Below are 23,574 nucleotides of genomic sequence, written 5' to 3'. Positions count from 1 at the left end.
CGATGTTTCGGAAGATGTTATTGTTATTGCTGTTGCTAGAATAGCCTCCAAGGTAGAGATGCAAAAAAGCCGGCTTTTTTGACTCGATGGTTTTTTGCACATAAAAAGCCGGCTTTTTTGGGAAAAAAACGAGAATTTTGGAAATTTTGGCTTTTTTCATTTTCATGATTTTTCTGTTTAAATAGGTTTATGAATTAAAGAAAACAAAGTACGTAGTACTTGAGGGCAGTTTTAGAAGCTATTTAACTTTATTTTAACTTCTGAATTATCGACATTTTTTTCTTTAGATCATTTTCTTTCTAGTCATCCGTGTTTCACTTCTTAGAGCTTAGTACTCTAGCTTCTAGCACATAATTAAACTTATGTTTTTCAATATATCCATTAGAGCGCACATTTTTCAATATATCTGTCAGAGCGTACTTCCACGTTTCCGTTATACTGTAGCTGTGCAATGATTTAACAATAATCTTCCGGACACAACCTTGAATACCATATGATAGAAATAATCATCATCGGATTTAGAAAAATATTTGGGAGGGTTTTTTCTGACTAATGTTTGTTTTTTTTTCTAAAAATTCCTAACTTTTATCTAAGAGGAGCTTAAGTTTATGAGTACAGGCATAACAAATATTTCGTTTCATTTGTATATTCAGCTATAATCTTCCAGATACAACCTTGAAGACCATTTTATACTGATAATCAGTGGCGGATTTAGAAAAGTATTTTGGGAGGGGCTTTTCTTATTAATGTTGTTTTTCTAAAAATTCCTATTTTTTTTATTTGAGGACAGCTTGAAGTTTATGAGTAAAGGCAAAAGTAATATTTAGTTTGTTTTAGAAATTCCGTAATTTCGGAGTAGAGGCTTCAATCCGAGACATTCCCAACCTAACCCTCTTCGCAAATCCATCACTGCTGGTAATTAGTAATACGATTAGAAAGGAAGTCGGCCAAGACTCACAGTACACGCACTATCTCTATTTTCACAGATGGAATTAACAAGAACTTTTGTCAAAATGGTCGAATGCGGAGTTGAATCCCGAATTTCACGATAGAAGCGCGAAAGCTAACCACTCACTCATGTTTGTTGTGCAGTTGTGCTTAACTTAAATGTATTCTCTCTCTCTCTTTTTCTATGGCCACAAAAGCTCTCCATTGACTTCTGTCCTTATCGAATTCAATCCAGTTTCTACTCTGTATTCTATTTCTACTCTGTATTCCTATTGTCCTCCCATCTGGGTCTAGGTTTTCCTAATGGACATTTCCCGATTGGATTTCCAGTTAAAACTTTGAATGCGTTTCTACTTTCTTCCATTCAGGCTACATGACCTGTCCACCTGAGCCTCCTAGATTTGATGACTAACGATGTTTGGTAAACCGTATAAATTAGGTAGTTCGTCCTTATGAAGTTTCCGCCATTCCCCATTCCCGTTCCTCTTGGGTCCCAATATTCCGTCTCAGAATTTTATTCTCAAATAATTTCAGTCTGCGTTCTTCCCTCAGCGTAAGCGACCATGTTTCACAACCATAAAGCATAACAGGCATGATTATCATTTTATATATTTTAAGCTTTAAATTCCTTGACAGAATTCGCGACGACAAAATATTTTGAACTGAATAATAACAAGAATTTCCTGATTTCAGTCGACATTTAATTTCTTTGTGGGTATGATTTTGGTCTGGTAATACTGATCCAAGATATTTGAAAGTATCCACTGTGTCGAAAGTATTAATTGATATTTTAACGCATTCATAATTTGCTGTATTACGATCCTTGTAAACTTTCTTGTATTTAGATTTCTGGCATTTACTCATGTCCCTGCAAGCGTTTAATAAGGCCTCTACATTTCTTTCGATTATTCTCCTATCATATTTACATCATCAGCATACACCATAACCTGGTGAATACCATTCAACTCTAGGCCCTCGTTCCTATCTTTGATTTTTCTCATAGCGTACTCCGGAACAAAGCTGAATAATAACGGCGATAACGCATATCCTTGTTTCAGGCCAATCTCGACGTGGAAGCTCGCATTTTTCTACTCGGACTTTACTCTGGGATTCATTTAAACACTTAATAAGTCTAGCTTTTCAGGTATTCCAAATTCTGTAAGAATCTTGTACAGCGGGGGACACTTCTAAATGGTACAGCCATATGGAGATTTACGGCTAAGGTGTACCATTTAGAAGTGTCCCAGCTGTACAATGTTTCCCTCCTAACCGAGTTGTAAGCCTTTCTAAAATCAATAAACTGTTGATGTACTGGGTAATATATTCCCATTTCTTTTCGAGTATTTGTCGAATGGTAAATATCTGGTCGATTTCGACTAAATCCACACTGATAATCTCCAATAATTTCATCTGCGTATGGGGTCAATCTTATTAATAGAACGTTGAGAAATGCCTCGATAATTATTACAATCAATTTTGTCGTCTTTCTTGTGAATTTGTGAATTGGAATAGTGACTGACTCTTCCACTCTTTTTAAATGTATTCCATAGTTTTTCTTTTTTGTAAAAAAAAAAGAAAAAAGAAAAAAGAAAAGAAAAAAAGAAAGAAAAGAAAAAAGTTTCGTAACGATATGTTGAATTTTCTTGTTAAATATTCAGAAACCTTCGGGACTGGGTAAACCTAGATGGTGGCTATATATTCTACAGCTTAGGAAACCATACGCTCAGATGAACCGTCTATTACGTATATGATCAATGAATAGAAAATTTAATACTTTCCCGATTCTGAACAAGCTTAAGGAACAGTCAGTGCATTAGATAATTTGGAGCTTTACCGATTTTGCAGATCCGAAGCACCTGATAGGTGGTAACAGATTATTACGTGTGTGATCAATCAGTGAAAAATTTGTTTGAAATATTCACAGAATGTATGTGAAAGTTAAAACTTAACTGAAAATTTTCAAGAATGTACAGAACCACCCGAAACGAAGCTCTTGATGTGCAGATTTCTCTCATGTTTTCTTTATTTTGCTTCAAAAAGAGAGAGAGAGTGATATTTGGAGTAAAAATGCTACATACAATTTTGCTAGTTATTTGTGTATCATTTTTTAAAGTACTTATTGTATATAAGAGGTTAAAATATTATTACATATATTGGTTAATACTTTGGAATTCATAATGTAAATATGTTAAGAAATTTAAAAAATCTTTTTGAAATTCATGGTTTATTTTCGAGGTTCCATATTATTATCTGCATCAACCACTAATTTAATGAGTTTTTTGTTGTAGAGAAGCGAAACAAAGTCTGCTTTATCAGTTTAAAGCAAAATTTTCAAAAAAAGCCCAAACTTTCCTAAGCATAAAAAGCGAAGCAGAAAAAACAAGTTTTTTTTCCCGAAAAAAGCCGGGTTTTTTCCGTGCCCTTGCATCTCTACTCCAAGATCATTTTTCTTCTTTTCGACAGTTTTGAAACTCGCCGTCTTCTCAGATGCATACTAAATCTGTCATTTGCTTTTGATCTCAAGATGATATCAGCTGTTGTCTTCAACGCATAGCCATTCACTATTTTCTTTCGTAATGTCCAAACTTCATTCAATGGATCATACTGACCTCGTTTGGCACATGCATCGTGGGTACTCATCACTTTATTCAGTTTTACTTTTATGAATTGGATTGATAAATTTGGGAAACTTTATTTCATTTGTCATAATAAACATATTACTTTCGCGATTTTCTCTTCACGTTTTTTCCATCCATGGTAGACTTTTAAAAACATACATCGAGCAACAATTTGGATTTTGAGAACTATCACGTTGTTTTCCCGTTGAAATTATACGCTATTCTTCGTCTACACCGTACTTCTTTCGGTGACAGAAGCACTTCTCTTGTGAGATATTATGACTATTCACTTTATGCGCATTTATACTCACACCACACTATAACATCACAAAATTACCGAGAACATTGTTCACAATGCGGTACACAGCCTCAAATTTTCATTGTTCCTGAACACGGCACCCGAACATCATCTGCACAACAGTGCTCTTTCCTGACTGTGGAGCAACATAGCTACTGTCATTACTGCCCATCAGTATCTTTCAATACTACTTTAACACCTTTGTTATCTTGTCTATTTCATCAAAGGACATTATGAATCGGATCAGAGATCTTTCAGAAAACCATTCAGCGTTGTTCAATCAAAAAGTTTATATATTCGACAACAATGTTCCAGAAAGTTCTGTAAGCCCTAGAATGTTCCTGAAAGTCATACTGTTACTACCTGCATAATGAATTGCATATACAACTTAATATTTATAAGATTTGTAGAAATTTTGTGTTGACGCGACGGTTAAAGAACCTTTTTCATAATTTATGATACAGATTTTTTTTTTTATTTTTTTTTTACAAAGAGTCATATAACCTGTACGCAATTGCATATACAATTTTATTTGTATATAACTATTATTTTCAGGTTTCGAGCTAGTTTGTGTAAGAGAGAACTAACAGTTAAAACAGTGACTTTGGTATTATCGTTTCCTTAGAAAAGAACTAAGATAAATGAAACGTAAAAATCTTTAGAGCTCAATGTTTTTTATTTAAGTGTTTGGTAAATTATAGCAACAGGATTGGTAGCTCAAATGATTACTATAAATTAATTATCAAAATACGAAACACGCCACATAAAATAGTTAGTGGTTGTTAATCTTAAAAAAGTGCCTGACTTCATGTGTATATATATATATATATATATATATATATATATATATATATATATATATATATATATATATATATATATATATATATATATATATTAAAGTGGTTAGAATTACTTACCCATGTGAGATTCCCTACGTACAACTGATGCCGTCTTCCAATTTGGTTGGGCTGTATATTATTTCCAAGCTGCTTATAAGGAGGATTTGGAGTGCTTGGAGAAATACGACCTGAATTTTGGTTTTGTGGAGGATGTGAAGTTTGAGAATTCTCTTCTCCACTGCCGCCTCCAGAAGGAGCTGCAATGACATCATCATAGAGATCAACTCCATCTCCCGTGAAGTCATCCTGGAATAAAATAAACCATGTTACTATATTTTAGTTGCTCAACAAATCAATGTCTCTAGACTGTAAATTAATTATTCCTCTGTACGAAAGCGTAATTTTAGAGTTCATTTAAATAAATTACATAATCAAAGAGCAAATATTGTAACCCGTGCGGTGCATCGTTATTTTTCGCTGCAATATTTTACAAACCTGTCTACTTTGTTTAGTACAGTTATTTCTCTGGATTGTTTCTTGAACTGTTACATACTTATGTTATTCTTCTTGTTTATGGGGAAAAGGGTTTCAGTACCTTAAAGTCCATAATAAGTAATTTCCTCTTTTGAGAATAGATAAACCGTATGCAGAACGATATGAACAAACTGTAGCTGCCATATTCCTTTTTTGAAACAGTAGCGTTCCATATCCGTTAAACTGAACTACATGAAAGTTTTGTGGCATTAGCCAATCGAATATGGTGGAAATACTGGTGCAGCAACGGTAGCTATACCGTAAATACTTATTTGTGTAATTTGTAATGAACCATTGCTTATCTACGCTAATTTACCTTTATCCATGTTTAATTTAATTATCTCAGTCCTATGAATGAAGATTCGTTGGTTTTGATGTGGTTATGAGTTTACCGCCCTGTTCAGCAGCAAGGCTATGAGACATGGACCTACAGTTTAATGAGCGATCCGAACCACATGAGCTCCCGCCGGAATCGAACCCGGGTCTCAAATGAAGATTCGTATACTTGTCTGCATGAATGGAAGTTCTATGCAAAATGAAGGTATGATTTATACTACACTTAGATTCACTTAAATGTTTTGATTGTCCTGATGTAGATTGTGTGTTTTGTGAAGACCACCCTAAAACCTTTAAATACTGCAGTAAAATACAACTCGACAACGAATCATACATGTAACAATATTTGCTCCTTTATATAAATGAGTGATTTAAAATGTATACGTTAATGAAGTTCAAATTCCACTTAATTCAAATTATTCTGCAAAGTGCAGATTGAAACCACCACATATCCCTTCAAAAAAACTCGACATTTAATATCTAAAAATGCGAAAATATTGTACGGATTCCCACATCACAACACAAGCACATGCTTATAGACGGCACGTGCTAATATTTACAAATAAGCAGACGATACACTAAAGAGAAAAACACGAAGGAAAGCGAAAGGAGAAGGACCACACGAAGGAAACCGAAAGAAGACGAGCCACCCGAAGAGGACACATAAAAGAGGGATCACGAAAGTAACAGGCATCAGTCTGACCGCAGATAGATCGCTTTGAATTAGGGAGCCTCACCACAACAGAAACCCCACGAAGCTGCTTCGGGCTGAGGGGGTTTTCCTGCAAGATTCACCAACACCCTGCAGGTGCTTCGGAGACTGCTTTGAGTGAAGGGGCTCTCTGCAAAACACCATTCTCCTTTAACCAGGTCAATTGGAAGGAAGATATTAGTAGAGTTATCTTTGTAATTCAAAGACATTTTGTATTTAGAACTTTGTAATAAAATTGGTGAAGGGAAAAACACACCCGGACCGTTGTTTGTCTCTACCTACAGAACATTTCAATATAAATACATTTACAGCACGCTCAAGTAATAAAATACTTGTACTAATAACAGACAGTTTTTTTTTTTTTTTTTTTTTTTTTTTTTTTTTTTTTTAAAGATGGATTTAAGGTTTGTTTCATCAAATGCTGCCAAAAGAAGTCGAATACTCTGTATTTGAAAAAATGTCTCTCCCGTAATTCCAATAACTCTTCTTATTCAGGCAACTGTTCAAACAAGTATTCCAATATGGAATTATGTAACTGTTTGTTTATTAAAGATTTGCGACCTTTTTTAACACCAAGACTATATGACATGAGCATATACAGTTTAAGGGGAATTCCAAACCACCGTAAAGGCGTTCAAGGCTCTCCACCGGGAACCCATTCACAAAAGTCGTGCGCGCCAGCCACTAGGCCAAGGAGTAGGGCTATGGAATTATATGGACTTTAACAGCTTTAGTATAAAATAACAGTACAGTTCACTTTTCTGTACCGAGGTTATATGAGAAGTAGAAAATGGAATTTTCCTTATATCCATTTAAATTATGTACTTAATACGGAAGCACAACCTTTTCTTCTTCTTCTTCTTCTTATTATTATTATTGTAATAGTAGTAGCAGCACTGAACTAAAGAATTGGTGAAACGACTGTCGTTACTCTCAGTGTAAGAGATCGATCCCAACTAAATTATACCAACATTACCAGAAATACAGGGTGCGGAAAAAGTCTCGAAACGATTCAATATCTTGCGAAAAATACTGATCAGCAAAACAAACAAAAATGCATGCTAAATACATTTTAAAAAGCTATCCAATGATATCAAATGCAATCCCCTATCCCCACCCCTTTCGGGGGTACCGGATAACTTTACAATTTTAAATGGGAACCCTCATTTCTTATTGCACATTTGGATTCTCCAAAAAAAGAGTGAGTGATTTGACTCAGAATTAAAAACAGTGCTTTCACGGATGGCGCTTGAAATCAACACACACAAGAAAGGGGGTACCAAAACATTATCAAGATGCGAATTAACAATCCCGTACTCTGTGCCCATATGGTTAGCGTACTACGCTGCGGAGTCAGAGGTCCGCGTTCGATCCCCGCTCAAGGCAACGTTTTTTTATTATTTCCTCAAATAATAAGTCCATACGTTTTAACTTCAATTAGTACTTTGTTCAAGTTACATAAAACACAAATTTCGATAATAGTTTTGCAAACTAGCTTTATGAAGTAATTCTTAGTAATAGGGTTAGTTCATAGAGTTACAACAAAACAAACCATTTTTGTCGCAATTTGTATTTTCTTGTAAGTTAATAAATTATGGACAAACACATTTTTATCGAAGTTAATATGTATGAATTCATTATTTGAGTACAAAAATACACACAAAAAAATGTTACTTTGCGCGGGAATCGAACTCAGAACCTCTGACTACGCAGTCCAGTATACTAACCATATGGCCACAGAGTTCAGGACTGACAATTCTTATCTTGATAATGTTCTGCTACCCTCCTTTTTTCGTGTGTGTCGATTCAAGCGCTACCCGTTAAGGCACTGTTTTCAAGTCTGGGTCAAATCACTGTCCATTTTTCTGGAGGATTCAAATGTGCAGTAAGAAATGGGGGTTCCCACTTAAAATTTTAAAGTTACCCCCGTATCCCAGAAGGAGGTAGGGATATGGGATTGCGTTTGGTATCATTGGATAGCTTTTTCAAAACTTTTAAACACTTTTTTTGTTTGTTTGTTTTGCTTATCTGTATATTTCGCGAAATACTGGACCGTTCCAGGACTTTTTCCACACCCTGTATAATAAAACACTTCTTTCTCCCTGTATACAATGGTTAGTTCAGCTCAGTCCACTCCAGTCTTATGAAACACCTTTATCTATAGGAAAACATTCCAAATAGGCATAGCACCAAAGATGTATATATATTAACCACATTCAAAGGGCGTACAAGACGTGGAGAGAGAGAAAACCCGTAAAAGTAAATTAATTAATATAACCCATTATTCTGAGAAGTTTTTACCTATTTATATCTCTCCTTTAATAATGGACTAAAAATCAAATCTGTAATATTTGTTTACTAATTTCCTTTAGGTATTTTATCTATTGTTTAGTAATGTTAGTTTATCTTTCACGGAAAAAAACCTTGCAACAATTCCGATCTTTCATCAGTTCCTCTCACTTATCTCTTTAGATTACAGATATCTTTTATTTCTTTATTCTTAACGATCTGAAATAATCTTCACCCGATCTGACCTAATAAGATTTAAAAGCAGGTTGGCAACCTGTTTATCTCCACAATTTTTGCTTTCTAATAATCATTTTGTAATAATTAATCATTGCCATGATCAAGTTAGTAACGTTTCAAAACTTAATTGATAGCAAAATTTTGTCGCGTGTTTGATTTTTTAATTCTTATTTTCTTCAATTTGTATTCCGAATCCAACAATTTCCAAACCGAACTGAACCAAATCGTTTACAAACCGAATCGAACCGTTCTGAAACCGAACTGAACTGTCGTCAAACCGAGACAAAGGGTTTGAAACATCGTTTCGTTTACTATCGGCTAACCAAAACTTAAGTGAACTCTGTCAAAGCGAATTCAACTGTGTCCAAATGGAGCTGAATTTAATATTTAACTCACTCGTAACTTACGACCAGTTAGCAGATTTGGGTATAATAATTTTTTTTACGTATAAACGAATCATATCGGACCATTGTGAATAAATTTTAATATTAAGTTTATTTTCATGGACTCTGTTTGGGTTAGTGGTTGATGCATATTTATATTTACAAATTAAATAATGTTTTTTTTTTTTTCACTGTCCTTTATCTAGGGAAGAATATCCCTAAGTCGCAGGAAGATGAAGTTTGGTAGACAGATAGCCTAATACTTAAAAAGGGGGGGGGGGGTAAATATAATGTGCCTGTGAAATTCCCAAACGGTGGATTGCGTATTTTTTTCACAATCAGGATGGCAAACCTCAAATCTCAGAATACCTAGAAATACGAAATTTTGTGGTAGACATCCTATTATTCAAAGGGGCAATACAAATTGTTAAATTTTAGATAGTTTTAGTACCCACTTAAATACGTATTGTATAACTGTTATATTTTCATTGTGCGGTAATATTTCCTTCGCATTAGAATATGATTTAGTACTATAAAAAATATTAAAGTAAAGTAGTTCCCAAATACCTCAGTCGATTATCCTGTATATATGATTCTCATAATAAAATATCAACAGATAAGAAATGAGTCAGTCTTTACTTAAAATGACTTTGCTTTTCCCTTGCATTATTTATGTATCAGGTAACCAAGAAAAGTTCGTGCGGTTTTCGTCACTCATCAAACACGACCCACAAAACTCTTAAAACACCAATTTTATTCTTCGAAATAATCACCAGTGACTTCAATGACATGTTCCCAACAAGACACAAGCTTATAAGTGCCTTTTTGAAAAAAAAAAAAGAAAAAAAAAATTCTGGATTCCAAAAATTGTGGTACAGCCTTTGTGACATCGTCGAATTTTCAGAACTGCTGTTTCCGTAGGTGGTTATCCATGGCCAAAAACAGGTAATAGTCTGATGTGACGATGTTCGAGAAATAGGATGAATGAGGAAGAACTTCCCAGCCCAATGTTATGATAGCTTCTTTAGTCGCTTTTGCCGTATGAGGTTTGGCAAGATCGTGAAGAGGAGAACTCCTCTTCTGTTGACCAGTGCTAGCTGCTTCTGGAGCAGTGCAGCTGAAACTCTTTGCAGTTCTGACGAGTAGACTTCGGCTGTTATGGTTTTTCCGCTTTCTAGATATTCATAGTGGACTACGTCAGCGCTTGTCTACCAAACACACAGCATTACCTTCTTTTGTTAAATGACCGGTTTAATAGCCAACGAGACTGAACCAGAAGGCAACAATTATGTTTCCTCTTCCAATTATCATACATGATCAATTTTTCATCATATGTCAAGAACTGGTCCAGCAACGAGGCTTTATTATGGCGCGACAGCCATGACAAGCAGATGTTTAACCGTTGAGCATGTTGTCCTCGGACAGGACATGAGGAACTCATCTGCTTAGCTTTCATGTCATTCCAAGGTTATAAGCATATGATCGAAAGGTTTCGTCAGATATTATAATCCTGTGTGCCAGCTTCTGTAAAGTTTGATGAGGATTCTGCTTGATTTCCTCCTCCAGCTGGAATTTGTCAAGGGTAGATGGACTACCAACACGATGCTTGTCTTCAAAGCTCTCGTCTCAGAAGAAAAGCAGAGCAAGCGGTTAGCGTACGCGCCTTTGGCGTAGGACTTGGGTTCAATTCCCGCGGGAGCTCATATGGTTCGGATTCCACGTTAATCAATAGGTCCCATTTCAAATAGCCTTGCTGCTGAAAGGGACGTTAAACTCCAAATCAAATCAACTTGGAAGAAAAGCAACTGAACCACTTTTGAACAACAGTCCGTTCACTCGCTGACGTTCCCCTAAACTCGAAGCATATTCTTCCAGCGGCCTCTGCATCTTCTGTTCCCTAATTTGTACTCGTAAAGCAAAATAGCCCTCAAAATCTCCCTTTCCAAGGATATGCTCTTTCGAAGATTGCACTTTCTAAAAATCCGATAGCGAAACGTGCGTTGCACTGAACCAGTCTCTATTAAATAAGGTTTGAAAGGAATGTAAATATATAACGTCATCAGAATTAATTTGCCCACACTTTCTCAAAAACAGCACAAACTTTCTTGGTTACCTGATAATATAGCACCACGATATATTTGCCATACAGAGCGTAAAGTATGGGCCCCCAGTCATTTCAAGATAAGTTTAATGTTTCATTCTAAACGTAGCTTCTGGAATAGCATCCACCCTTCAAGTAACTGACCCCCTTCCCCTTTCAGGGTATCTGTCCTAAATCCATCCATACTGTAAAGTTGTCTTCCAAACGATATTAAAGAGTTTTATTTTAAATTTCTAAAGCATAAGTAAAAGTACCTACACAGTACGCACGCTCAATTGTTTCAGTAATATCAAAATAATTTTAATCTGAATAAATAATACCGAAAAACATAACATTCAGTCTTATTATAATTTCTGGATTTCTTGATAACGCAAACTGCATTTTCTTCGATTTTGAATGCTGAACTGAAACCGAACCGAACCATTCTACAAACAGAACAGAACCGTTCCCAAACCAAACCGAAACCGGTTGACCGGTTTTTGGAACACTCCTAGCTACGAGACTCCATTGCGAGCCGCACCTCTTTGGATTTTATGTTGGTGTTTGTTCATTTCACCAAATATTTCTAATATTAAGGTGCTACCAAAACTTTTCATGCGATTCTGCGAAACAGAAGGTAACCTATCCTGATCATGCGCACCCGAAGGGGGAGGGCCGGGTGGGGCCCCCTTGCTCACGAAAATGCATACGTAATATAGCAAACCATGTATATTAAATACCAGACGTAATATAGCAACCATGGAAAGGCCCCCATAGAAAATTTTCTTCGGGCGCCCATGATCCTGACTGAAGACCTTTGGCTTTTCTTCACAACTGTTTTGGCATCGACGGACTAAAAATATCAGTTGAGTACGAGTAGTGCTAATCAAAGGCGTACACACATGCATAAAGAAATCGATTGTATAATTGACAATAATCTAGATCAACTTCAAGGCTAATAGAAACCAGTGAAATATAAGTTTCACTGTTAATATTAAACAAACTGAAAATGCTCGGAACATGTATCGGTAAATATCGGTGTACATTTGCCGATACCGACACTACCAAAAGTGGCTGATATCACCAATACCGATATATCGGTACATCACTAAAAGGAATAAGAAACAAAGGAATAAAATTTCTTATTTGCTTTTACCGGGCCAAGTGGATTCGTTATTAAGTGCAAAGTGACGTACATATACATAAGCTCCTGGAATTTTAAGAAAAAATAGGTTTAGAAGAGTCTTATCTTTCTTTTAGCTGTCGGGTACTATTAATTTAAAATGCTTGAGAGTTATTTTCTCATAATGAAACATCAGCTTTTTTTGGGGGGGGGGGGGTTAAAGGTAGAATTATGAAATTCAGCTTAAAAGTTATGTGGGGGATATAATTTAAAACATAGAAAAGTTTTTTTAGTTGAACGTCCCACAATAATACAATGAGAAGGGAATATCTTATATTGATAATAGCATTGCCCAATCAAACAATGCGCAATCAATAGAGGAGTGAAGAAGTAGGAAATCCAAAGTTTTACGGGCCGACAACCAGAAACACAGGAGATGAAGAGGAAAGGATCTAGAATCATACACTGTGAAGCCAAATGTCGATGCCAAACAAACAAATTAAGTTGGGTAACTGCCAGAAAACACATGTCTTACAATTTTATCAATATTTGCGCATACATATTTATGTCCACAATATTTGCAAGATACTGACTTATCTCTAGAATTTTACACTTAACATTGCCACACACGACCTTTCTTCCAACCCATATCTCGAAATTTCATGCGTTAATTCACATGTAAGAGAAGCCTGAGTACCTATTCAGAAGCTCTGAGTCAGAGACAGTAGACAGACGTCTATTATAGTCGAGACGTTCTATTGGTCCCCAACCGGCTTCCTTTGTACTCAAGCAGAAAATTTACCCTAACCGCCCTAATAAATAACTCTCCAAATAAGCCATAAACGGCACGTGTTCGGTGTCGAAGTAATACGTTGTTGCCATCGTTAAACTTTTATTATCGATGGATACATTTATATAATAGTAATAATAATAATAATAATAATAAAACACAATCATTAAAGGAATTCAGTATAATAGTACGGACAGGGGCGGTCAAGGACGGATTTCTGGGAGCGGCAAACAAAGATTGTATTTTTTTCTCATCGGGCTTTTGCGGCACTGCCTTGCGGGGGGGGGGGGGGTTGGACAGGGGCGAACTACTTAACATGTTTGGTTTGTACAAGCGTTATCGTTATGGAAGTTACATAATAATAACAATATGCTATATTTAAGAGTAATATAAGCACATATCATGAAACTAATGACTGATTTCTTTTTTCTCTTCATTACAACGAATTCAAATTAAAAGAAATATTTCAGTTTAACGCCCCAGAAATGCCCTTCAAGCTAAAGGAGACGGAAGGAGGAGGATGCAATGAAAACAAAAGTAACGAAAAAACTAGATAAATCTGTCTTTCTGCGAAGACTACTGAAGAATCAGTAAGCAAGAGGGTAAAAATTGCAACATCGCTTTCTTTTTCAGCAGGTCAACTGGCAGGCCACTCTCAACTGGAAGGACATGTTGAATTATACCTCCCATGTAACAAAGAAACACGCGGTTTTCTTCAATTGTGTTCCGCTTCCTTTGTAGCCGAGTGGGGACGGTTCGAGCGATTTTACTACACTAACGATGATTCGGGGTGTATTGGTAGTACTTAACCTCTATCTCTACAGTATTTCTAGATTACTTTACTGACTTGTTGCTTTTCATTTATAAATTAGTGTTTTGCTACTTTATAGTACAAGTGGAAATGGAAATTTAAAAATCATACTAAGTGAACCTGCGCTCTCTACACAGCGCATCATTCGCATATGAGCATAAATCACCTTCTCATTCCTCACAACATATGTACATGTTCCTTTACAGACACAAGTGAAAGGCGTCTTGATTTTTTAAAAAAAATCGGCAAGGGGTATCATAAAGGGGAAATTTTTTCGATTATTTTTTCTCAATATCTCGCGCCGTTTGCAAGATTTGAGCCTAATTACGGTTGAAGTTTCTAATTCATGTATGACCAGTGTTTTCTTTCTTCTTGCATGCAGTATGTAATAAGCAAATACATTACATATACAATTAATTATAATGTAAGTTATATATGGTGTTCATTGGGCAAAATACTCAAAAAATAAAGATTTATCTTAGACTCGAGAAATGGTTATCCTTCCTTTTCCACTATTATTTGGCCATGGAACAAACGCCTGAGGCATATACAACCCCAATATACAACATTGTGGTGTTGGAATGTATAACGCATAGGATATAATGCTTTTTTTTTTTTTTAATTTCAACGCTTCCAAGTGTACCCTAAAAAATGTAATAAAGAAATAATGGCCGGATTCCTGGCGGGAGCTCATGTGGTTCGGATTCCACGTTAATCAGTAGGTCCACGTCTCATATAGCCTCGCTGCTGAACGGAACGTAAAACTCAAAGTCAATTAATCAATCAAATAATGGCCGATTTTTTTTAAATATTCAATTAAAACTGGACAATCTACGCAAAATTTCCAATCGATCAATGAAAACGTCATCTTTCTAGAGCCTGTAGTTTCCGAGATCTCATTGCCGAAAGGATAGACCACAAACATCTATCTATTAAAATGGTACAATAGCAATTAAGGGCGACAGAGCTCTAACCTATAACCTTAGCTTTCAAACCTTTGATTTACAGTTATTTGTGATTTCACGTATATAACAAAGACAAATATTTTTAAAAGAGTGTACTTCAAAACAGCGTGGATTGATTTAAATCACGATTTAAATCAAGATTTAAATCACGATTTAAATCAAGATTTAAATCACTTGATTTTTTTAATAAAAATCGTTGATTTAAATCGAATTCCTAAATAAATTAATTTAAAATGAAGACAAGTAAAATCCCGTTTCTGTTCTGTTATTTCGATTATGGAAGTTAATAATCATAATACAATGAGACTCAAATGTACAGTATAGTATGAAAACAAGTGTCATGCAGAGGATGATTAGGGAAAATCCCGTTTTGAACAGGTAACGGAGCAATCCTTCTTTCTTCTTTTCGTAACATTGGGTTTGGGTTTTAAAATCGTTAACTATTCCAACGGGGAAATCACCATTGACATTTAAGACGAAAATTCTTTTTTGTGCTTGTCTGTTTGTTTGTCCTCAGATAATAGGGCGTATTTAGAGGGGTCCTATCCCCTCTCCAATTTTTTTGTTAATTTTATAACTTTAGGCGAAATTTATGTATTTCATGCCGCAAGCTGGTTCTGAGTTTTTAAAAATAGGCCCCTGCCAAATATCAGTTTTTGTGAAAAAAAAAGTGTCTTTTTGATAAACGTTGCTGTACTTTTTCCTTAATGCTTGACGTTTTAAATTATATCACCTATTTTTAGGTGATATGGTAGAATCTTAATTATTCGATTAAAAAAGTACCAATAAGGCATTTTACTTCGTTTTCTGTAAGGCTGGAGGCATTTTAGAACACGTTACACATGCTTTCACGCAGGGTTGGCTGGTTTAAACCATGCAAAAAACGAAAAATGTTTGTAAAACTGTGTTTTCGTAAAATCTTCAACACACACATTAGTGGGTTATCGCATGTCACTCCCGCATATTATTCCTATTATATTCAAATTTAAATTCCCCATTCATTACTCAAAGAAATTAGCCCTATACTACAAAAGCAACTTTTTTGTAAGGTTATGAATGTTTCTTTTGTGATTTTTTAAATAGTTTGTTATTATTGTTATGCAATTGCAATCAAAGGAAAATTCTAAATATTGTATCGTTTTAGTAATGTTTACTATTGATAATATACATCAAAATATCGTACTTTGGGGAAGGGGGTCATACAAATCCCCCGAGAGGCATTTACTGAAATCAAATATTTTTGGTATCTATTTATGTATAAATGGGTCAGAGCCAAAGTCGACTCAAATAATTCTTATTTTTATTCACTTTTCTTACTGATATGAAAATTACGTCGTTGTATTTCTTTAACTTGGACTAATCAAAGTCGTAGTGAACTAATTTGGACTAAATTAGTTCTGTACTCTGCAGTATTTTGAAACTGTCCATATGTAATTCTGTATAATGGTTTCAATTGTGCAACTGTTTATCTTTTTGTTCTTCTGAAATGACTCTTGACAATTAGACAATTATATTAAAAGTATGTAAAGATCAGTACAACGTATCAGGAGTCCTTCGTGAGTGAGTCGGCAGACGTATTGCATTTGTGGCCAATTAGTCCAGTTTTCAAGTTCAAATGGAGGACAATTTGTTTCGGATGTAAGAGACGAGAAACGGTTTGGACTCCGCTTTAAGCTTATGTGATCCGTTCCAGCACAACCCGGTTGTTGCATAATAACACCAAAGTGAAACAAACTTATTTTTGTTCATATGTGATATAAATGCATAGAGTAAATTATTTAATTAAAAAAAAAAAAAAAAACTGGTTTAAACCAAAAAACCAGGTTTAAACAAAAAAAACTGATTTTTTGTTTGTTTTTTTTCAATAAAAACCATGGTTTTTGCCTACCCTGCAACGCCTTTCTGCGTTGAGGCATAGTGTGTGATGTGATAAATTTAAAAAGATATTTTTTGTTATGGGTATTATTATTATTATTATTATTATTATTATTATTTGGCGGGTTACATTTTGCATTCAGAAGACTGAAATTTTGCACACTCGTTCAGTGCACCCCTTAATAATTTTCAGATGTTTTCAGATCTCTACGTGGAAACAGCGGGGTCCAGAGGGGCAAAAATGTTTAAAAAAGGATATTTTTAACAAAAAATAGCTTTTTTCGTGATTTTCCCGTCTCAGATGAAGACATATGAATTGTACCGTTTGAAAGGCTGTTCTATTCTGAAGAAAATGATGTACATACTATGCTCCTAGGATAAATAGGGATGTCTCAGGAAACTGTTACCTGAGATCCTGTTTTATACGGGAATCTGGGGTATTTGGGGAATATTATTTTTCACGGGCTTACTTTTGCACCTACAAGATTGAAATTTTGCACATTTACTCAGTGCACCCCTCAGTATTTTTCAGATTTGTTTCAGATCTCTGTCTTAAAACAGGGGAAGGGGTCCACAGAGGTAAAATTTAAAAAAGACATTTTTTAACAGAAAATTCCTTTTTTCGTGATTTACCCGCCCCAGATACATGATGGAGACATTTGAAGGGTACTGTTTGAAAATTTGTTTTATTCTGAAGAGAATAATGTACAAATCATGATCTTAGAATAAATAGGGATGTCTGAGGAAATTTTTATATTAAATCCGGGTCATCTGGGGCATTGTGGGAATGTTCTTAGCTCATTGTTAAATAGTTTCTTCACTCTTACTACTCAAAAGAGAAGCTTGAAATTTTGTACACACATTTAGTACACCCCTTAGCATTTCCCAGTTGATTTTGAGATCGGTGCTGTAACACAGAGGTATTTAGAGGGGACCAAATTAAAAAAAAAAAAAAAAAAAAGTTTAAAAAAATGCCGATTACTCTCAAAATTTCCCGCTTCAGGGACATGATAAGGAAATGTGAATGTTACCGTTTCAAAAGCTGTTCTATTCTAAAGAGAGTGATGTATGTTCCATGATCCCAGGATAAATAGGGATGTTGATGTAGCTGCTTGACTGAAAGTCTATAATTTACCTTTAAAAAGAGCCATAATTTAAAAGGGTTAAGAAACATTGTTTGGGATTGATATAGGTTAACGATTGGGGATAATTCAAAATTCAACCCCAATACTTTCACTTAAATGGCATAATTAGCATTTAATACTAATTCCTAACGCTTTATCTTCAATTCGCGACTTGTATTATACCAGGAGAAAGATTTGATTTAAATCAAAAAAATCGATTTAAATCAAAAAAATCAACAAAAATGATTTTTATTAAAAAAATCATGATTTTTTCCCACCCTGCTTCAAAATAAATTACTTAAAGAAATATTTTTCACAAAGTTTATCCTATTAAATTATTGTTCAAAGCCTTCTCCGAAATAAATGCAAATGAATTGTGCTGCCATCTTTGGAGCTCTTTTAAACTACATTTGTATGTTTATGGCCAATCCTTTCGACAATGAGATCTCGGAAACTACAGGCTCTAGAAAGATGACGTTTTCACTGATCGATTGCAAATTTCATGTAAATTGTCCAGTTCTAATTGAATATTTAAAAAACATGGGCACTATTTCTTTATTACATTTTTACGGGTACACTGGGTGTTAAAATTTAAAAAAAAAAAAAAAAAAAAACTAAAGCATCACATCCTAAGCATTATACATTCCAACACCACAATGTTGTGTATAGGGGTTGTATATGTCTCGGGAGTTTGTTTCATGGCCAAATAATAATGGAAAAGGAAGGATAACCATTTCTCCAGTCTACGATGAACCTTTCTTTGGGAGTGTTTTGCCCAATGAACACCATATATAACTGAGATTATAATTAATTGTATATGTAATGTATTTGCTTATTACATACTGCATGCAAGAAGAAAGAAAACACTGGTCATACATGAATTAGAAACTCCAACCGGAAGTAGGCTCAAATCTTGCAAACGGTGCGAGATATTAAGAAAAAATAATCGAAAAAAGTCTCCCCTTTATGATACCCCTTGGCTTTTTTTTTAAGCAATACGTCTTTCACTTGTGTCTGTAAAGGAACGTGTACAGATGTTGTAAGGAATGATAAGGAGATTTATGCTCATATGCGAATGATGCACTGTGTAGAGAGCGCAAGTTCAGCTAGTATAAACATAGTTTAAAAGAACTCGGAAGATGGAAGCACAATTCACATGCATTGATCTTAGAGAAGGTTTATTAAAATACAAAGCTTTGAACAATAATTTTATATCATAAACTTTATGAAGAAGATATAGCGAGAAAAAAAAAGGTCTAAGAGCACTGCTCTAAACGACTGGACCACTACATTCATAAATTTACATTACAATTTAGTTTGAAAGTGAGATATATATATATATATATATATATATATATACAAGAGACATATAAAAGAAAACAACTAAATTTGGATTTATTAAAACTTAAACATCGATCTGCACTTTGTAACATTCGTAGTCGCTCGGGGTGTTCACATCCCCAAATAGATTTCATGTTACTCAATCTTACGGACTGTTATTGAACGAAGTGGAATTAGATATCATTTACAAAATTTAATTGCTTTCAAATACAAAACCATTTCCTAAAATGTCAATGTGAATTTGAATAAAAGTAAGTGGGCCAGAAATACTCGTACATTTTATTATTTAATGTGGGTCACAGTAATGACAAGTTTGAGAACCACTGTTCTAGATTTCTTTCCTCTATTATCTCCTGCTTTTCTGGGTGTCGGATTTTTCACTTTTCCTCGCTTCTCTATCGACTGGGCATTGTTTGATTGGGCAATGCTACTATCAATATAAGATGTTCCCTTGTGAGGCTAAGTAGACAATGGTAATGAGATGGATGATAATGATGAAATGATGAACGTGAGAGGAAACGAGAGAACTATCAGAACATCTACACTCAATGGTGTCGATCCCTCACAGTTTAAAGACCCCACGCACCAGTGATGGAAGAAATCATTATATATATATATATATATATATATATATATGTTTTTAAAAATTTTCCTGAAACAAAATATTGCTTTAAGACCCCAGCTTAAAAAGAAAGAAAAGCAACTTCGTTTATACACAGGAAAATTTATTCAAATATTGGTTTATTTTCTCCTGTAGTATATTCTAACATAAGGTAACTTCGCTGTGGCATGAAGGTTATAATACTGACATTTGACATTGCCAATAAATATTATTTTACTTTGATTCTTGAAATATCCAACTCTTTTATCCAAGACTAGGTTTCTCTCTACCACCTATGCAAAAGACAAGTTAGATGAATCACATATTATATTAGAAAATAGCAGAATGTTTTCAAATACTCATGCTTTTACACCTGATACAATTTTTTTTTTTTTTTTTCAGAAATTTCTCCCTCGATTTGGATCAAAGGAAGATAACCGGACAAACACTCGAAACAGCTGCAAAACAATTAGCAAATCGCGTTCAGAGTTGAGTTTAACGTCCCGTTCAGCAGCGAGGCTACATGAGACGTGGACCTACCAGATGTTCACCCTCGGAAGGGTGGCCCTCTCGAGGGCATCCTCACCCTCAAGTTCCCTCGCCCACAGTGACGCGAGGGCGAGGACAAGCTTCGATGGCGAGGAAAAGCTTTGACGAAGAGGGTGAGGGTGCGCGAGGGCGAGGACAAGTTTCGGCAGCGAGGGCGAGGGTGGGCGAGAACAAGCTTCGACGAAGAGGGCGAGGGTGCGCGAGGGCGAGGAAAAGCTTCGACAAAGAGGGCGAGGGTGCGCGAGGGCGAGGACAAGTTTCGGCAGCGAGGGCGATGGTGCGCGAGGGCGAGGACAAGTTTCGGCAGCGAGGGCGATGGTGCGCGAGGGCGAGGACAAGCTTCGATGGCGAGGGTGAGGGTGCGCGAGGGCGAGGAAAAGCTTCGATGAAGAGGGCGAGGGTGCGCGAGGGCAAGTTTCGGCAGCGAGGGTGAGGACAAGCTTCGACGAAGAGGGCGAGGGTGAATGAGGGTGAGGGCCAAGTGTTACTGCGGGAGCGAGGGTGCACGATGGCTAGAGACAACTTCCTTCAGGAGAATGAGGGCACGCGAGGGAGGAGGACAAGCTTCCTTAAAAGCAACTGTTTTGGAGTTTGCTGTTTGACCTCTTTTGGAGAGAGGCAAAATTTAAAATATCATCTGCCATGTCCCCTAGATGAAAAGTTAGTGTCATAGCAAGGTTATACATTAATCGTATTTTTCCTTTCAATTAATTGCAGTAGACAATTTCTCGTGTGTACGTACATAATTATTAAAAATAATAGTGCAAATAAGAATAATATTTGATTTTTCCCATGAAAGTTTCCAGGTAGAAATAGCGCTACATTAAGAAGTAAGTGTGCCTCATTGTTGCCCTCCCTGTGTTGGAGACGTTTTAGATAAGAAGTGTCTACTACACGGTCATGCTTAAAGAGTGTTGGTAGACAGACAGACAGTCACTCACGTCATTCAGCAGTAAATGACAAGAGCGCAGATATCTGAACAAACACAATCAATGAGAGAACCATCAGAATGCAGTAGATCAGATGGAGAAAGACTTGATGGAATGACTTTGGTTCAGAGATGGCCATTTTGCTCTGGACTCTCTCGGACTCGGGCTCATTTTTTTCAACTGGGCTCTTGCTCATTTATTCCTTTGGGAATCGTGCTTGGGCTCACTTCCCTCAGTTGGACTCGCGCTGACTTATTTCATTGGCGCTCGGGGTAGCGCTTAATTATTGAACCCGAGAATGGTTGAGCGCGAATGCCGAGCTAGCGAGCGTTGGGCTCGTGAGTTTGGATGCCCATGAAATGGGTTGATTAATAGCATACATCCTCCTCCAATGTCCACCACTGATGAAGTTGTTACAATTAATCGGAATTTTTAACTTTTCATAGTTTTGTGACAGCCCAAACGATTATCTGAATCGATATTTGTTAAAATAATGTCAGTCACTATTGTATCGATTTTCATTGTTTCTGCTTTTATAATCTACTTGGGTAGAGGTAGCATTTAGTTACAAAATAAATAATATGTTTTTTCTTGTCCTTAAATAGAAATATCTGACACGTTAATACTGAAATTTTGTTAAAAGAGCTGCTTTAACAAAATAAATTTAATAAGTTCCACAAGACATAAGTTGTTTATGCAGCCGAAATTTGCAACTGTTGACTGATTGCCGTTTAGCGTCCTCTTTCGTCGGCGAGGCTATATGAGAAGTGGACCTATAGGTTTAACGCGGAATTCGATCCCCTGTCGTTCGATGTTCTCCCACTCGGAATTGTCCCCAGGACCCCATGCACCAAAGGTTCGCGTGCAAGCCAGTGAAATAGGGTTTGTATGTTATGTTGTTCAATGATTTTTATTAGGAATAAAATACGTTACAGGATGATATACTGATTGTAAATATTATAGTGCAAGTATTGAACGATTGTGTGGTAAAAGGAGAAATATAAATTTGGACAAATTAAAAAAAAAGGCCTGAAAAAACTGTAGGATATATGAAACATATAAAACTTAGGAAAAGCCACTTCAGCAAAACGAGCAGGATTTTGTTGGGGGTAAACAGTTTAATCATATTATTATTAATTTCGCACAAATGTGCCATACATTATAGCATGGGCGGCGATTAGGGGGGCAAAGGGGGACAGTTAATCCCCCCGCCCACTCTTTTGAAATGACCCATTAATGTCGCTATATAGTTTCATTTGGAAATATAAAGTTTTTGTATGTATTAAGGTTCATAGAATGAAAATGAGTGTTCTGAAGTATTTTATTTGTTTCCTGACGGAGTTTCAAAATTAAGCTCTTTAGATATTTCCCTTTGAATTTGTTCAAATTCCTCAGTTACGCTACATACATCAGGGATGGCCAACGTGTTGACTGTCAAATTCTGACAGATAGTCCGCGGCAGTCACTCTACCGCCACTCATCAAACCTTGATTTCACCCTCACCCTCATGAGAGCCACCCTTGTGTGGCTGAATACTTATGCTTGCATCGTAGTTCAAGGAACATTTTGAAGTAAAGGGCATTGGATACTGTTGATAAATGATGTAAACGTCACTATCGACCGAGATCTCCATTGTAACAGTTGTTCCATTTTAGGTGTTCCACAGTAAGTTATACGATGATATGTTTAGTTTCCTTTCTTTAGGACGTATGTTAAGCAAGGGCGGATCCAGGACGTACTTCTGGTGGGGGTGGTGGGTTGTAATACTGCTACTTAGAGCTACTTTTTAAGAGCTCCAAACTCTGGGATGCGTTTTATTTGTATATATAAAATAAAGAAGTTTCCTCTTCTGGGGGGAGCGATCGCCCCCCATGGATCCGCAACTGACGATAAGGAAATAATTCAACAAATAGATTGAAGACAAATTGATGCTCTGATCCTCACGAAGGAGGCCGTCTCGAGGCCTCCTCACCCTCAATTACCCTCGCCCTCAATGATATGAGGGCGAGGGTGCGCGAGGGCGAGGAAAAGTTTTGAGCACGAAGGCGAGGGCGAACGAGGATAATGGACAACTCCTATCGCGAGGGCGAGAAGCTTCGACAGCGAGGTTGAGGGTGCGCGAGGGCGAGGACAAGCTTCGATGGCGAGGGTGCGCGAGGGCGAGGGCCAACTGCTACTGCGAGGGCGAG

At 36.2% G+C, this 23,574-nt stretch overlaps 1 protein-coding gene across 4 annotated transcripts in view; it reads right to left on the bottom strand.

Moving 5' to 3' along the window:
* LOC145670360 (cleavage and polyadenylation specificity factor subunit 6-like) overlaps nucleotides 1-23,574 on the bottom strand; it is a 144,806-nt gene that overhangs the window by 107,748 nt on the left and 13,484 nt on the right. For all 4 annotated transcript variants that reach the window (XM_081738941.1, XM_081738938.1, XM_081738939.1 and 1 more), the window contains exon 2: nucleotides 4,785-5,012. In XM_081738941.1, the coding sequence (XP_081595067.1) occupies nucleotides 4,785-5,012 (228 nt within the window). The remainder of the gene's footprint in view (nucleotides 1-4,784; nucleotides 5,013-23,574) is intronic.

The sequence above is a fragment of the Thermobia domestica genome, chromosome 14, assembly GCF_964235325.1.
Source record: "Thermobia domestica chromosome 14, izTheDome1.hap1.1, whole genome shotgun sequence".
Taxonomy (NCBI): domain Eukaryota; kingdom Metazoa; phylum Arthropoda; class Insecta; order Zygentoma; family Lepismatidae; genus Thermobia; species Thermobia domestica.
The sequence above is the reverse complement of the archived record's forward strand: the minus strand, read 5'-3'. Positions and strand labels throughout refer to the sequence as shown.